The sequence below is a fragment of the Chionomys nivalis genome, chromosome 5, assembly GCF_950005125.1.
Source record: "Chionomys nivalis chromosome 5, mChiNiv1.1, whole genome shotgun sequence".
Taxonomy (NCBI): domain Eukaryota; kingdom Metazoa; phylum Chordata; class Mammalia; order Rodentia; family Cricetidae; genus Chionomys; species Chionomys nivalis.
In genome coordinates this window covers 57,058,841-57,077,278 of record NC_080090.1, presented here as the reverse complement: position 1 = coordinate 57,077,278, position 18,438 = coordinate 57,058,841, and the positions used below count along the sequence as shown (strand labels likewise).

General features: G+C 35.8%; 1 protein-coding gene across 4 annotated transcripts in view; it reads right to left on the bottom strand.

Annotated features, from left to right (window-relative positions):
- The window catches only part of Firrm (FIGNL1 interacting regulator of recombination and mitosis), a 45,685-nt gene that overhangs the window by 17,001 nt on the left and 10,246 nt on the right, over nt 1-18,438 (bottom strand). For 3 of the 4 annotated variants that reach the window (XM_057769679.1, XM_057769676.1, XM_057769677.1), the window contains 8 exons: nt 16,784-16,922; nt 10,857-10,937; nt 9,066-9,130; nt 4,982-5,130; nt 4,623-4,737; nt 2,436-2,622; nt 1,148-1,230; nt 481-532 (listed from right to left, as the gene is read on the bottom strand). In XM_057769679.1, coding sequence (XP_057625662.1) covers nt 481-532; nt 1,148-1,230; nt 2,436-2,622; nt 4,623-4,737; nt 4,982-5,130; nt 9,066-9,130; nt 10,857-10,937; nt 16,784-16,922 — 871 coding nt within the window. Of the gene's footprint in view, nt 1-480; nt 533-1,147; nt 1,231-2,435; nt 2,623-4,622; nt 4,738-4,981; nt 5,131-9,065; nt 9,131-9,264; nt 9,288-10,856; nt 10,938-16,783; nt 16,923-18,438 lie in introns of those variants that run through there. The other variant, XM_057769678.1, reaches the window with a different exon arrangement.

Here is an 18,438-nt window from a genome sequence, read left to right as displayed (position 1 = left end):
CAACCACAGGAGACCTCAGGTTACAGTAAAGAAGGGGAGATGAGCACTTAGCCATCACTATCACATTTTCACCTTCACGTTACATTCAATTTTAAACACATTATCAATTGACATAGGCTTTTTCCCCCTTCTGAAAATGAAAAAATTCTCCACTTTATACAGAGGGGTTTTTACTACTTTTTTGTATTCGTATTAGGATTAAATTAGCAATTAATAACAATTAGCATTAAATTTAGCTATCATTTCTCCCATTTTTATTAACATTCAAAAATATCACTCTCTCTTTCCAGCACTTTAGAGGCAAAGGCAGGTGAATCTATGTAAGTTCAAGGCCAGCATGGTCTACAAAGCAAGTTCCAGGAAAGCTTGGGCTATTACACAGAGAAAACCTGTCACAAAAACAAACAAATAACTAAATAAAATCTTATCTCCAAAGAAAACATAGAAAGTAGGTGTTTTAGGTCATTTAATTCTACTTACCAGATGAGCCACTAAGGTGACATGGTGCACACCGAGTTCAGCAGTTCCATATCTAGACATTAAACGAGTTTACAGTTAGGAGAAGAACAAGGACACAGAAAACACCCTGGTGAGAACACCTGGTGAGGACATGTGAACTATTACAGGTTGAATATCCTTTATCTAAAATGCCTTATACTGAAAGTGTTTCAGATTTTAGATTTTATCAGATTTTAGAATATTTACATATATGCAATGAGATTTGGGGATGGGCCCAAATCAAAACATTATCTTTTATAATTATATTTATCTTTTATAATTGGCTATATACGTAACTTAATTTTTATTCAATATTTCTAGTAATCTTGAGCATTAAACTGTTTCAAGGAATGTAACTTTTCACTGTTGGTACCATCAGTGCTCAAAGCTTGGAATTTAAGACATTTTGGATTTCAAATTAGGCATGTTCAAACTGGATACCCATCACCAGGGAACATCATCGTAAACAGATTTGCAAAAACATTCACCTCCTAGTTTAAACATTAAAAAAAGGGCACTTGTTTCCAAACTTAGTATACTGGCATGGAATCTAACCATTAAAAGATTACAGAAATAGAATTTTTCTATTAACTTAAAACTATGTTGGTCACTACTAACTCAATCCAAACACAGAAAAGCCACTCTTTACCGAGCAAGGAAACACCACACGTCCATTGCTAGCAGCGAGGTGGTCATGTTAGTACTAAGCACTGCATTCAGTAGAGCAGCATCCTAGTGAGAAAACAGAAATGTCAACTTATTCCTTGGCAGATGCTCATGAGATATTAACGTCACATTTCTCACACTAAGTCAGAAAGCACTACACAAATCAAAATAAGAGATCCTCTAAGAGATCCTCAGTGGGAAACCTCCACAGGCTAGTATCCACAAGAACTGTAACGCCATTCCTTTATCTGTTGAGCACACAGATATATGCTACACATTGTGTTAAGCTGAGGGGGAACAGAAAGCAATCTTAACTGTGCTAACTTAGCCTTGTGAGCCACAAAGACCATTCTCTGAAAGCTTTCAAACAACATGACAAGTTTTTCTAAAATATCTTCAGCCTTTAAATCTAATTCCATTAAAAATAAAACCACATAAAAAAATACTAATCATTATATATTACTATTCATTTTTTATGAAAGAGTATAGTAGTCTGAACAAAAGATGTTCCCCACAGGCTCAGGCAGTGGAACATTTGGACCCAATTCATGACACTGTCAGAAGCTATGAAACTTTCAGGACATGAAGTCTTTTTTTTTTTTTTTTTTTTTTGGTTTTTCGAGACAGGGTTTCTCTGTGGTTTTGGAGCCTGTTCTGGAACTAGCTCTTGTAGACCAGGCTGGTCTCGAACTCACAGAGATCGGCCTGCCTCTAGGACATGAAGTCTTGCTGGAAAAAGTACATCACTGGGAGCAGACACAGAGAGTTTATAGACTTGATTCATTTTCAAAGTGGAGTTTGCTTCCTGTTTATGCTTGAGGTGTGATCTCTCAGCTTCCTATTCTGGTCACCAAATGCTGTGCCTCCTCAATCATTATACGGACTCTCTTTATGGAACGTTAAACCAAAACAAACTCTCCCTTTTAAAACTCCTCCTGATTTTTATCACAGCAACAGAAATGTAACTAGTACATTAGGTAACATCCCCTTCTTGTGTTTCCACTTCTCACAGGATTTTCTTATATCTCCCCACACAAAACACAAAATGTTTTATCAAATGTTTTAGCAAAACAGTACATCTAGTATTATATGATCAAGGACTGCCATTTCTTAAGACACAAATGAACAAAACAAAATGTACAAGCTGAAGTGACTAGGTTGAAGTTTACTACAGTCATTAATTCTCATGTTCTTCTACAAAACAAATACAATTTCAATGAAAAGAAAGCAAAGTGCAAGAGCCCCACTTTCCAAGTTTGTAGAGCACTTACCAGCTCAGGGAACAGTGAGGGATGAAAAGAAGCAACAAATGCACACAGATGAACACAGACGTGCTGATATAAAGTAACAGAGGCCTCGGCTTGCCCTTTATCCTCTACTCCCTGTAAACAAGCAGTCAGAGACAGTTCACCAGAACACCTCTCAAAATTGTAGAAAATGGCTTTGAACAGGGACATCCTGCAGGAAAATTAAGAACATTGAGCACAGCATTAATAGAAGTTAACAACTAGCAGGTAAAATAATGTCATAAACAGGGTTAACTTAGAAAATCAAAATTCTGTCAGAAGATAAAAATCTGTAATAATTGGAAATATATATAAATATATAGATATAAAAAATAAAACATTATTTACTGCCAGAAAAAAAAATCTTTAAGGAATTTCTTGAACAAAACTTTCTCAAACTGTGCATGTAAATTTAGGAAGGAGATGGGAGGACTGCCAAGAGTTCCAAGACAGACAGGGCTACACAGCAAGACCCCATCTTAAACAAAGAAATAAACTCAATAAAATAAATTTAAAAATCTCCGTCACTTACAATAGTGTCAAGTTATATAAAATCAAACGCAAAGAGCTTAGCTAAATTAAGTATTATTTTAAACATACATGGAAGGATCATTTTAAGATAGAAATAGTTGAAACTTTCATAAAGGTTTCAAGTAAAAAACTAAAAACAAACAAAAGTCTGTAAGAGACAAAATAAAATGATATAATTAAGTTCATATGTTATGTTACAAATAAAAGAGGGTCTTAAAAAGCCAGAGCATGGGCGGGAAGGCACCACACACTGCCTTCTGGGAAAGGCAGGATTTTGCACTTACAAACTCACTCAGGCTGTGCTTACCCTACACAAGACCTGCACAAGACCAAGTTAGTCTACACCCTTGCACAGGGACAGAGAGACAAGTGTCTCAACAGTCCCCACTCCTGACAGTAGATAGTTTCTGACAGAAGGAGAGTCGGTTTGCTTTAAAGGTATGGCCCCGGGTTAGCCAACCATACTCCATTTGACAGCCACACACCCGTGAGCATATGGAGAGCATAAACTGAGGTTAGTGGGTTATAAAAATACATGAGGACACAAAGCTGAGAATGAATGGAAAGTTAGGAAAATTTAGGGTGAGATGGGTGGGTGAATATGATCAAAATATGCTGTATGTATATACGGAATTCTCAATTAATAGAAATATTACTTTTTTTTTTTTTTTTTTTTTTGGTTTTTCGAGACAGGGTTTCTCTGTAGCTTTGGTGCCTGTCCCGGAACTAGCTCTTGTAGACCAGGCTGGCCTCGAACTCCCAGAGATCCGCCTGCCTCTGCCTCCGAGTGCTGGGATTAAAGGCGTGCGCCACCACTGCCCGGCTTTTATATATATTTTAATGAAGAAATCAGGTCAAAGTTAATAACAGAACAGGTCACAAAATTTCAAAGTTTGAACATTACTTCTTTTTGTGAGCATACCAGTTTGAACCTCAGACCAGCCAAGAGGAAGAATAAAAAAATAGGAGCATAGCAGTAATCCAGTTATAACAAACTAGCACCTGAGCTGCAGTGCTGGGAAAAGGGGTGAAGACCAGTGCCGTTTCCTGGGAGACACTGTACAATATCTATCACAGCTTTTAAAAAAAGACTTATGCATATGCCTGTATGTTCATCTGTGTGAGTGTATCTGCACATGCACATCCAGAGAAACCCGAAGGTGTCAGATTCCTAAGGCTGGAGTCACAGGTATTTGTAAGCCACCAAACATAGGTGCTAGGATCCAAACTTTGGGCCTCATGATTGAGCAGCAAGCTCTCTTAACAGATATGCCATCTCTCCAGCTCCTATTGCAACTCACTCTTCCATGCTGTTATTTGCATCTATATTCATTATAGCCAATGTTTTTAGTGCCACCAATGGGTAATAATCAGTGAATAAAATTAAAATATTTTTAGCATCAGTTATATACATTTTATATCTTTTATATGATAGCTTTTCTACACAATAGCTATTAAGCAAAATATGATAAGGTGATTTCAAAATGCTATGTTCAAGTGCTTCTCTGTCTCAGCATCCTGCAGAGGAAATATTATAGACACAGACCATGTCTGGCTTAAACATAAATTTAAGATCATTTCAAATTAACAGAGCCCACTAAACCACTGCTAATATGATTATATATATAAGCAAAACGTTACCTAGTCATAGCTTCTGTGCACCACAGGGTCTGGACATCTTTAGGCTGAGAGCACAACTTCTCCATGACAACAACCAGGAGCAGGACTTGTGGGAGCTGCAGTTCACAGGGCAGGTCTTTTCAGTAATAAAGTCATATGTTAAAACAAATTGGTAAATATATCCGAAATATTTTCAGCAGAAATTTGATAGTTTTATGCAAAGAAAGTACAAGTATGACTAATAGGTGATGTTTCAATAAAAGTATAATGAATTTTAAATAAAATTTTCAAATTTCACAAAATAGTGATTGCTTGAAGGGAAACAACTGTATATGACATGTCATATCAAGGAGATGGTATAAATCTGTTTTGAAACTTACCTAGTTTACTATCCAAAACTGCCTGTACAAAAGGCTGGGATGTGAGCAGCTGTCTGATGAGTAGGTCCAGTAACACAAGGAAAGCACCTGCTATTTCCTCCTGCAGTGCTTTAGACATCCTAGCAGCATGCAGGTTTGGAGGAAACTTGCTGCAAACAAAGGTGAAAACCCTCACGTATTTAATAGTGATCTTCTGGATTTAAATAAATGTATCACAAGTTCATGTCACAGTAGTGAAAAAAAGCAAAAGTACGTATTTTATAGGAAAAAAAGCTCAAAACACTGAATTGGTAGTAGAAAAATATGAGGACCTAGAAACTACATAGCATAGCTGTAATTCTATAGAGAAAATATTTCCTAGAGAAATATAGTACTATTTTGAGACATTTTAATACCATTTGATGAGGTAACCTTAAAAATGTAAATAACAAATATTTAATCTACTAGTAAAATCTGTTAAAAGATAGATCTGATATATTCTGGGTCTGATATATTCTGGCTTACTTCTTTTGAAAGTTGTTTTTAATAGCTTACACCTGTAACCTCAATTCAAGAGGCCGAGCCAGGAAGACTACACTGGATTTGAGGTCAGAGTACAGACCCTATCTCAAACAATCAAAAATAAATAAATTAATAATAAGATAAAATAGTTACTTTAAGATAGGTAAAGGCATGGGACAGTAATGGCGTACATCTTTAATCCAAACACTGGGGAAGAAGAGGCAGGAGGATCTCTGCAAGTTTGAGGCCAGCTTGATCTACAAAAGTGAGTTCTAGGACAGCCAGGACTGTTAAACAGAGAAAAACAAAACGAAACAAAAAAAAAAATAGGTAAATGCTGAATCTACTATCAATTTTGTTTCTTAGAAGCTAAAGCTTTTAAGAAATAATATACAAACACTAAAGGGGGTTAAAAAGACTCTCACAGAAATGTCTCAGTAATGAAGTTTAACTTCAATTAAAAACTATATGAAATATAATAAGTACTCAATTTTTTTGCAGCTACTTCATATTTAATTATGGTAAGTGTGACATTATAAGCAAACTCTCTAACATGTAATATAACGTTTAAAAAGATGCACCTAACAAATACCTGAAGTCTTTCTAGTATGACAAAGAAAAGCCCTATTTCACATATAGCCAAATATCTATGTCACTTTGTTCATTAATCTCATCTCCTTATTCCTGTATTCCTTCTTCTGTGACACAGTTAACAAGATGCCTAATTATTAAGAAGAATGAAATAAATAATAGATGAATAAAATAAAATATAGGTAGTAAAACTCCAGATATGAACTACAACTAAGCATCTAAATATCTTTCAATTTCATGATGTATTTGTACTACTTCACAAATGTTTAAGTATCTATGTAACAGGACGCACTGTTTAAGGAGGAGGTACTATGGTAGTGCTAAAAAGAATATAGGAAACACTACCCTTTATATAGTTTATATTTTAGTTAGAGGGGACAGACAGTTTAGTAAAAAAATAAACTTGTATAACAGTTTCCTCTTCTCTATGATTTCAGTTTCCTGGAGTCACACCATCTAAAAGAAGTGGGGGGCAGGGAGCACAACTCTTTATTTGTGTGCTATTCTTAGGGACATGATGAAATCTCACACCATCCTGCTCTCCCCTGCCTGTGATGCTAATCTCCCTTGTACAGTATGTCTTTGCTGTATACATCAGCCACCCCACAGTTCACTAGGCAGCTTCTAGGCCATCGGCTCCACTGTTCACGCATGGCGTACTAGTTCTCAAGTAACTTTTACACAGTAGCCTAATGTCATGTCATAACTGTCATTCACCTAACTTCACTGACCCACAAGATATCTAATCTTCTCACATCAAAAAGGTAACTATAGCAAAGCAAAATATTTTTGGAGAGACAGACCAATTCACATAATTCTTAACAATATACTATTACTATAGTGGATCTCTTATTAGACATAAACTCTATTATAGGTATGTATTTATATATGTATAAGAAAGCACAGTAAAGAATTCAGTATCATTTGCCTTTCAGGCAACAATTGTAGGTTTTTTAATATATTCCTTATGAATTGTAGGATCTACTATGATATACCAGGTGTTAATTGCTATACAGAAAAAAAAGTTAAGAAAAATGAACAGGAAGGTCTCTGAGGAAGCCATCTGAGGATTGCAATGCAATAAGAAATGAGAGGAAACCTGGAAAAGAATGTACAGCTGAGGAATTGTTGTACTGAAATGGGGAAAATAGTAAGTAGCATGAATTACGTACTCATGAGAACGAACCAGCAGCGAGGGCAGGTTGATGTTGCAAAAGAGAAAGGGGCTACCTGCAGGAATTGCCTGAGCATGTAAGAAAATTACATTCAGAGTACAAAGAGGCAGCCTCAGGCACATGCACAATTAATTCAGGGCAGCGAGGGAATTACTATATGGGCCTAAATACAGGTACAAGGAGAAGAGAGTATATATAAGCTCTCTTCTAATTGTTTCCATTATTCTCAGTGACAAAAGGAATTAACATCAAGGAACAAAATAAAAAAGTTATGGATAGAAGTTTAGGGCTTTGGGCAAATGAATTGACAGATGTGAGGTTTCAGTATTAAATTTTGAGCTCTAAGATAAGTCAATGTGACTAACCCCTAATTAAAGAAGACCTTTTCATATAGTTTACAAACCTAATTTAAATCTCATAAAACTATCATAAAAATTAATAGAGACAAAATTATAACAACATATTTGTACACTATACAAGGCTGACTGGTACTCTTATTCCTTGAATGTTCTAGCTTTCTAAAACTAGCTGAATGAAAAACGAGGAACTTGTGTGGATATGGCTTCTCAGTGCCTTCATACAGGCAGCTTCCATGTTCCAACACTGGAGCTGAGGCAAGAAGAAACTGACTGTACCACATCAGGCACAAGTTATCCTAATCAAAATAAAATCCCTGAAGAAGGAGTTATTATTACTTCCATTTTCAGATGAGAAAATTGACAGCTGAAGATGTTCTCAAACTTAGAACTATTTTTACTTTTATCTGAAGCTATGTCCAGCAAGGTGGCTCACCAGTTAAAGTCATCTGCACCTGGGTACAGACCCACAAAAGCACATAAAGTTAACTTAATATCATGATGAAAGGCTCTCCCGCTATTCCATACCCTTCTTCTAAACCTTCCTGACTCTCACAACTTCTTTCCAAATATCAGCCATCTCTTGGTTTTACACTTCTTCCTCAGGAATGATCCAGTAAACATTAGTGGATAAAGTCTAAAATGCCACATCTTACACAAGTCTTAGTCATGCTGAGAAAAACTCCACAAATAAAAAAGGCACTTCATGGCATTAGCTTATACAAAACAAAACAAACAACAAATAAAAAAACCTTAAAGTGCCGGGCGGTGGTGGCACACGCCTTTAATCCCAGCACTCGGGAGGCAGAGGCAGGCGGATCTCTGTGAGTTCGAGACCAGCCTGGAAACCTTAAAGTTATAAAACATTTGGGCATTATGGCCATTTTTTTAAATTTATTCTCTCTTCTAGTGAATCTACACTGACATGTTTTTATTTTATATTTTCCTACATGCCCTTAATAATCTGTTCAGTCTTTGCCACTTCTGCTGACTTGATTTTAAAGTTCACTATTCCTCTGTCTATTGCGTTCCATCTGCTAAAACCCTCAAAATTAACTTAATTCTACTATGCAGTTACAAATGTAAATATGCATTATGTATGATAATCTGTGTGTGTATATTAGCATCTGTATATGTGTGTGTATATACATACATACATAGGTGTGTGTATGTGTGTGTACGTGTATATATATTCTATATAAAATATACCCATACACAAATGTTTTGGTATTTATCATCATACCAATTATTTGTCATTTTAAGAAACTAGTAAAAACAAAGTTAAACTCACATGGAATGTATCTTTCAAAAGCTTCCATCTCCCAATATTTTATGCAAGTAGGCAAACTTTACTCAAACGTTAAGAAAAATCATTCTAATGCTTTAGTAGATAAGTATGCATGTTTACATGGCTCGAGTAGCACTGGCACATTTTAGTAACCATAAGGCACTCCTTTTTACCTGTATATCTGAAGATAAAGCTGGTGTAAAGTACAGCAAGAATCAGACAGGAAAGGAAGAAATTCCTAAAAAAAAAAAAAGAAAAAGAAACTCTACTCATTCTTCATATGTCACATGAATGTCTAATTCATACCTTCTGCCCATAACATACAGAATAAAACTTGGACACACCACAGACAAATATAAAAGGAAAGCTTACGTGAAAATGGAGGATGAGGGTAAGCATCCAAACTTCTTGGCTACTAGAGCCATCATCACCCACAATTAGCAGCTGACACTAAGGACCACCTTTGCTGTTTAGTTTTGTCATTTCTTGTATTATTGGCCTTTTGCTTGTCTCTTTTAATTTTCACTGGAGGGGGGTATTTTGGGAGAATTTTTTTTTTTCGAAGAAAGGGCATAAAGGGGTGGCTAGAGAGTAGGTGGATCTTGGAAGAGATGCCAGAAGAGAAAAAAACAAAAATGTTTTCAAACCTTAAAAAAAAAGAGAAAAGAACATCAAAGTAGAAGGGGACTTAGGAAGAAGTCTCACTCTGCAGGAGAGGAGGATGAGAAAAATTAATGGAGAGTGAAATGACCAAAATGCATGATCTACATGCATGAAACCATCAAAGAATTAAAAACATGAAATTAAAATTTTTAACTTGGGTAATAGTTTTTTGTTTTGTTTTGCTTGTCAATCACTAACATCTTTAATAATAATGTCTCTCTCAATGTCTGATCCTCTTTCTACATAATCTTGGAAAACCTTTTTTTTTCTTTTGGTTTTCTGAGTCAGGGTTTCTCTGTTCCCTGTGTAGCCCTGGCTGTCCAGGAACTCTGCAGACCAGGCTGGCCTTGAACTCAGAGTCCACCACTGCCTGTCATTTATCCTATTCTTGTAACTTCAAATATCACTGTCATTCTGAAAATACCAGAAGGAGAAAGTATGTGTATATATGTGGATAAAGGGTTTGAATGTTTAAAGTTGGCCCTAACTCCAAAATATGGTAGAAATAACTTGTAAATAGTTGGGGGTGTTTTTTGTTTGTTTGTTTGTTTGTTTTGTTTTTGGCTTTTACAAGGTTTCTTTGTGTAACAGTCCTAACTGTCCTGGAACTCACTTTTGTAGACCTCGCTGGCCTCAAACTCAGAAAGATCCACCTGCCTTTGCCTCCCACTGCTGGAATTAAAGGCATGTGCTACCAACCTCTAGTTTTATAAATAGTATTTAAACACAAACTAAGTCATTTCCTTCTAACTGACTTATGCTTATAAAAACTATAAGTTACTTACATAAATAATTTTCAGAAAATTAAATGAAAATATCTGATGATGCTATCAATAAGCAGTGTAACAGATGTTCAATACTTAACAATCAATAGTATTAAACCATGAGATCTTCAAAATGAACTTCAAAAAAACATTCAAATGACTGGTTTGGGCAAGCTGAGGAGTACGGTGATGGTTCAGTGGTCAAGAGTACTTGACAGGAAAGAAAAAGAACTTGAGTTTGAATCAGCAGCATCCACATAAAAGCCAGTCATGGCACAGCATACTGTAACTCCAACATTGGGAGATAAGAGCTAGACAAATTCCAGGAACTCACTAGCAAGTCTACCAAAAATGGCAAACAACAGGCTCAGGGAGAGACCTTGTCTCATGAATAAGGTAAAGAGGAGAAGAAGACACACTCCATGTAGACTACTGCCCTCATGTGTACACACATGCGGCCCACCCTGCCATACACAATAGGACAGTTTAAAATTTAGTGTTTGTTTTACATTTATGTATTATAAAACTGGACCTTACCTTAATGTAGTGCAAAAGGGAGTTAGCCAAGAAACGACACAATTTGAGTGTTTTCTGAAATATTCTGTGGTCAGCATTATCCTGTTCAGAAGGAAATAAATATAATAATGTAAAATTAGCTAAACCTATAAACAAGACAATATTTTCTAAAAGACTTAGTAAGCAGATTATGAATTTTCCATGAAAACATAATTATTTTCTTATTGTTTTATTCTTACCAATTAACAAGAGATATTTTATAAATTCTGAATTACTAAAAATAAACTGACTTATTGATTTGAAAGTGAAACTCAAATAATTTATTATAGTTCCTTACTATATGGGGATCAAATTAATCAAAAGGAAAAAGTGATTGATATGTAAAAGGTAAAAAAAAGAGCAATGGGGAGAAAAGAGAATACAAACAGCCAATGAGTCATAGTGAAAAATTACAACCTAATTAGGTATCTTTTGGGAAAAAGGACTGTAGACTATTTGACTAGCAAATCTTAAAAAGACATGATACATGATATTCACAAGCTGGGGAGAAAAGTGGGTTCATAAGGACTTTTTCCAATTGCTGGTGGAAGTTTAAAATAATTACTATTCAATTATATCAGGAATTAAGCAGTTAAAATTCTTTGATTAGAAACTTTGTTTCTATATCTACAACCATGAAAATGTTGCACCCAGTATGTGATACAATGTTTTTAAATGGAAGTAAGCCAAACATTTATCACACATAGTGACTAAATATTAACAGCATACTCACAGACTATAATCCCATAAGGCATGAAGAACAGGGCAAATAAATTTATTGTCATGACACAAAAATTCCAAGCATGGATAAAAAGTTTTATATTAACACCACAAAGTTAAGTCAAATGAATTATCTTTAATTTGGGGAATTATTTCACAAGAAAATAACCTATCTTAACATTAATGTTAACTGAATATGTTTGGTTCTTCTCCTGCTGTGGTAAAAGCCTAGTTAGTTAAATTCAATCAAAATCTGAGTTATCCACTAATGGAATAATCTACTTACATCTGATTTGCACTACAAACAAATAACTGGAAACGGTTTTCTGCATTAAAAAACTGTGTAAATAGAAATTCACCTTTCTTTTATATTACTGACATGAACTCTGTTATACAGTGCTTTCCAAGTAAAAAACACAGAGAATAAAAGCTGGACAGATGACTCAAAGACACAGGTGCTTGCCACACAAGCTTAAAGATATAAGTTTGACTTCTGGAATACACAAAGAGGAAGGAAAAAAAATCAACTCTATAGAACTGTCCTCTGACCTACACACACACTATGCATGATGCATGTATGCCCCACTCCCCCAGAGTAATTTCTTTTTAAGAACAGAGGTTAAAAATGAATCTACACTAATGCCCAGACTCTCTCAGCAACCTGGTACTCACTATCAAGAGTGAAATAGAACACACTCTCAGCATGTTCTCTCTTGCAGGGGTCTCTGCAATTGCAGGAGGCAAAAGGTCAGTTTGGTTCAACACAACTAAGTAGCTAGTGTTGCTTCAAACTTTGGTAGTCTGACCCTGAGTAGTTTATTTTAGCATGTTGAAGCATAGCACAATTTGGTGAAATGTTCCCAGTGCTATTCAGCTCAATCCCATGTGCACAGTAAGGACATACAAAACTCTCCTTGAGGAACAAAGTAATCTAAAGAAAGATCCAACATGACTACACTGAACCTCTTTGTAAAGTACATTCGGCATCTTTCATAAAGATAGGATGTACAAACTGACTGAGACTAGCAAGCTTATGATCAGAGTGCGGGGGAGGATCAGGACCACATAGAAAGCACATTGGTCACCAGGCAAGTCTGCTCCCAGTCTTCTGGGCAGATAACAGGTTATGCATCCCTTTTGAAGGAACCATCCTGTGTGTTAAACATTCCAGGATCCCCTCGTCCTTACCACCTGTGATACAAGGAAAATCATGCAGACTGTGACTAAAGCATTACTTTTCCTTTATTACTAAGTAGCATGATACCTATTAACTCTAAAGCTTTTATTTCAATATCTTTAAAAAAAACAAGTAAAGGGGCTGGAGAGATGGCTCAGAGGTTAAGAGCACTGGCTGCTCTTAAAGAGGTCCTGAGTTCAATTCCCAGCAACCATATGGTGGCTCACAACCATCTGTAATTTGATCTGGTTCCCTCTTCTGGCATGCAGACAGAACACTGTATAAATAATAAATAAATAAAAAAATTTAAAAAAAAAAAAAAAAAAAAAAAAAAACAAGTAAACAATATAAATATATTCACACTCTTATATGATTCACTTAATTGTTAAAATAAGTAGGGAATATAAGCCAGGCAAACATTTTTTTTCAGGGTTTTAAAATGAGTAACCATATTTCTTTTCTTTAAATACTGATAAAAATCTAAATGTAGCAGAAAATAAACGAGACTACAGATACCAGAGTATGTGCTTACTTTCTAAATAATACAAAAACTTAACAAGCAATGTATTGAGAGCCAACACTTGGAAAAAGGAGAAGGATTAAGTTTGAAGACAGCCTGGGCTAGAACTCAAGGACCTGTCTTCAACTCACCTTACCATCAACATAAATAGGAATGTGTATGTGGGGGGGGGGGGGGGGGGAGGGGCCGGCCTTTATTACATGGTTCTTCCTTTCACCCCTTTCAGTGAGGGATCTCTCACTGAACTTGGAGCTTGTCAGGTTGGTTACAATAAATACTTAGCCAGTGAGTCCTAGGGACTCATTTGTCTTCATTACCCCAACTCTGGGGTTTCAAACATGATTCTAAGGTACTAGGGATCCAAACCTGGTTCTCATACTTGAGCAGAAAGCACTTTACCCACTGATTAATCTTCTTAACCCCCAAACAATTATAACGGCAATTATTAAGAATTTATGATAGGGGCTGGAGAGATGGCTCAGAGGTTAAGAGCACTGACTGTCTTCCAGAGATTCTGAGTTCAATTCCCAGTAACCACCTGGTGGCTCACAACCATCTGTAATGAGATCTGGTGCCCTCTTCTGGCCTGCAGTAGACATGCAGACAGAATACTGTATACAAAATAAATAAATAAATCTTAAAAAAAAATTATGATAGAGATTAAATTAAGTACCTTAAAAATAAATTTTACATATTTTTGAAACTGAATGACTGGTGTCTAAAGCTTTATGATGAGTAATCTAATTCAATATAATTTTTAAAACAAAATTCAGTATTTTAGAAATATGGTCACTTCAGGCACGAGCAGGTAAGTCTAGGCGGTACCAGACTTAAGGCCACCCTTAATCGCATATGACTGGTATCTTAAGATGGAGAGACATAGGAAATATATCATATGAAGATGGGTACAGAGACCGAAATCTGTAGTTGTACACTGAGGAATGTCAACATCTGCCAGCATCAGAAGCTGAGAGAAAGTATAGACTCTCCCCTAGACAGAACATAACCCTGTTGCCATTTAAGAATTCAAAACTTCTAGAATGATAAGGAGAATAATTTTCTGTTGTTCTAAGCTGCTCAGTTTGTTTTGTTTTTAATGGCAGGCCCAGACAACAAAGACTAGTTTATTCATATCCCATATTTACAATTAAATTCACTGGCTTTACTGTGACACTTCAGAAAGCAGGGTCCTAGTGTGAATGTTGGTGTTATGTCAAACTATGCTGGAACCACAACATCAGTGCATATTCAACATTAAGGGTTAGGGCCTTTGAGGAGGTGATCTGGGCAAGGTGTCTTTATGAGGAGATTGCAGGGAGGTATCTAAGCTCTTTCACCAAGTGAGAATGCACTAAGGTGACACTTTCTGAGCTGAGAATACGCCCTGACCATACATTGTTGTGATATTCTGTTCATGTTCTAACAAATAAAGCTTGACTGGAGACCAGAGGGTGGAGCTAGCCACTGGTTAACCATAGAGGTCTGGGGCCTGTACAGACAGACAGGAAGTGAGAAGGTGGGGAGGAGACAGGATCTCGGTCCTTTTCAGTCTGAGCAACTAAGAGGTGACTGTGGCTGGTCCTTTACTTCTTTGATCTTTCAGTTTTTACCCCAATATCTGACTCCAGGTTTTTAATAAGATTAATTAGAATCATGCATCAATACACCCGCTTCTGTCTTGATCTTAGACTACAGAATTGTAGAAATAGTTTGCGGTTGTATCCAAATGTCTTAGTTTCAGGTATTCTGATGTAGAAGGAACAGTAGACTACTACAAGATGATTACTACTTGGGAAACACCTTAATTAGCAACAGTGAATAGCAGAAGGCACTGCTGACTACAGTGAGCAAAAGACTAGACATAAAAGCCATCCCAGAACTCTTTCAGTCAGTGAATGGAGTTGGTCACATTTATCAGTCCAAAATTAGCACAACTAAGTAAAACATGAGAATTTGGTTGAAAAAGTTTCAATTCAATTTCATTATCATACAGCCAATTTATTTAAAATAAATTAATATATATTTATCATACACTTAGCTACTCTATCTAGGAACCTCCCAGACTTTCTTTCAGCTTGCCACTCCAGGCTATACTATTCTTTGGGTTTTCCTCATCTCTCACCTGGTCAGGAACCTAATTTTCCTTTTACTACTAATAGGTGAGTCTGCAGCATCAAGCAAAAAAGAAATTGAAAAGAAGGCTAAGACTCAAGATATCAGAGGTTCTCAACCTTCCTAATGCTGCCACTCTTTAATACAATTCCTCATGTGGTGACCTCCAACTATAAATCATTTTTCATTGCTACTTCATAGCTGTAATTCTACTACTATTATGAATCTTAATGTAAACATTTGCGTTTTCTAATATCTTAGGCAACCCATGTTAAAGGGTCATTCAACCCCAAATGGTCACCACCGACAGGTTGCAAACTGCTGGATCAAGTTCTCTGCCACTGACACAGGATACACAGGTAAGCTCTCCTATCAGTGAGGTCCTGGGAACCAGAAAGGGAACCAGGAGTGAGAAAATAAAAAGGAAAAATGAAGGCATCTAAAAGGAGAAAGAAAAAAAAAGAAGAAAAAAGTGAAGCTCTTTCTACAACTATCCTTCACGTCTGTATGTTTCAGAGCTCCTTTTCAAAGTCCTACGTTCCTTTTGGATCTGTCCTGTTAGACTATCCCTGTTCCAGCAGTAGTTGCGACCAGTCTTGGAACTTGGATTAAACGTCTACACTTCTATCCCCAAGGCTGTCTGATAGGGAAGAACACAGACGCAAAGGAACCTTCAGTCAGCTGTAGATCTACAAGAGGAGGAGTCCTATTTCTGACATTTGGGAAAGAAATATTCAACTCATCTTCCCATAAAAGTTAACACATTAGTTCCTGAGTCCATCAATTCTGTAACTCAGGGATGTTTAAATAAATTTAGAGTTAGTCTAAAACAAAAGTTATTGTGCTAATATACTTTTATAGAAAGGTGAATTGTAATTTCAAACAACCCTATTCTGCATGCTTAGTTAGAATGCAGCCTTTATTTCATTAAGGTGATGCCAATTCAACACTGTAACTTCTTGAAATCAAAAGAAATCTATCAATTTTAAAATGAATAAACACCTACACATATATACTGTTAAAGGTTATAATGCATTGGTGACAGAAAGGCTAACAATCTCTCTATTAGGAAGACCTTAAATAAATGTAAAAACAGAGAAACTACAATTTTGTTCTAGGTCAGAAAAGAATAAAAGATTCTGAGGACAATGCTCTGACCAACTAAGTATGTAAAAATGATGGTCAGGTAAATGCTATTGTAAGTGAAAAAATGAATGTAATACAATGTTGTAGGTAAAAAGTAGTTATGAGTTGTAAAGAATTCTACAGATTTTCTAAGGGAAAATAATTAAAACCCTAGACCATACTCTTTATGTTCAATAAGATTTAACAACTGCGAAAATAATAACTCCCCTTTGTGGTGTCTAGATTTCATTTTACCTGTGCAGCTGGCTGTGTCATCTGTTCAACTAACTGCAAACAAGAATGGAAGGAGAAAACAATGTCTTCACACAAGTTAGAAATTATCTCTTTGTGTTTCAATTGGCTCTTTATAACAGACTGGTGTTTAAGGCTCTGCCTAAATAGATAAAAAGAGAAAAATAAAATCACCAGAAGAGACATGAAATAACATCAATCAACTCAGGCCCAAAGAACACCTACTTTATATAACATTTTCAACAAAACAATGTATTATATATTAAACATGGTACAATTAAGATCCAACTTTACCTTTAAAGCTAGTGGCTAAATTTTTGTCTCTTTAAATAACTGAACTTGTACAAATAACTGAACTTGTATTTGTCAACCATTCTGCTAGGTCTTGAGGATAAAAAATAAATCAATTGGACATAATTTTTGCGCTATCTACAGGGAATATATGGCCTAATATGAAAACGTCAAATAATGTAAGAATAGAATAAACAGTAAATGCTAAGCTGAGAAAGTCCTATTACTATGAAACAGTGTTACAAGAATGTTAATGCTGGCACCCAGGAATTAAGGTAAGTAGAAGCTTACATTATAAAGTAGAAGAGAGGAACAGCTTCTGCAAAGGGCAAGCTGTGGAAGGAAGGGCCTAGGACAGAGAACTTCCTGCATCTGAAGAACTGAGAGCAGAAAGGAAGGAGCAGCAGGGGGCTGGTAAAGGAAGATGTGTCCAAAAAGGCTTAAGCTGTTGCTCTATATGGTGGGAGATTTTAAGAAATTGGGTGATATGATCCAGTTTAAGTTTTAAATATATCACTCTGAAAACAGAGTACCTGGAAAAGAGCAAGAACGAAGTAGAGATGACAATGATGCTGGTTTGGTGGGATGGAGACGGCCATGTGGATAATTCACTGAGCATTTACAGGGTGCCTGCCATGTGAACTCAATATTCAGTGCAACACTATAAAGAGTGCTATCATTATCCTATTTTAAGATGAACAAACGTAAAAGCAGTTTTAAAAAACTAATCAAATTGTCTAAAAACTCAGGAGAGGTTTCAAGGAGTCAGGTACACATATTATGGTGAACAAGTAACACTCTATTACTTTTTTGCAAGTTAACATCCTGAGAGAACAAGAAAGGTGCCTAAAATGAGTTACACTGATTTAATTATTCCTGCAGGATAATCAGAGACACCCCTCAGCATCTAATAACTACTATAGGTACTCTCCCTACTAACCCTTAAAAGGCTTCAATTTAAGTTAAAAATTATTTGAAAAGTAGAATTATTGTTGAACAACTCAACTGTATATAATAAAGAGATTAATGTCAACTACAAATAAAATTACTAATTTCTGACTTAGAAATACCTTATTTTATACTGATAATTATCTAACAGTAGTTGCAAGCACATGAATTTGGGCATACTATGGTTCATGGTCCACTATTCAGAACTACCAGCTAACTAGCTACAACTGTAGGGAGTTTTATTTGTTTGTTTTTAAAAAATAATAGTATAGAGGAGTTCAATTTGGTTTGGAAGTTACATGTACAAATATCTGAATCATCATGCAGCAGAATCAATGAGTTTCCATACAATCACAAAAATTTTTTCAAATGTAATCTTAAAACCATCAACTATTTAGAATTTGAGATATAGAAAACAC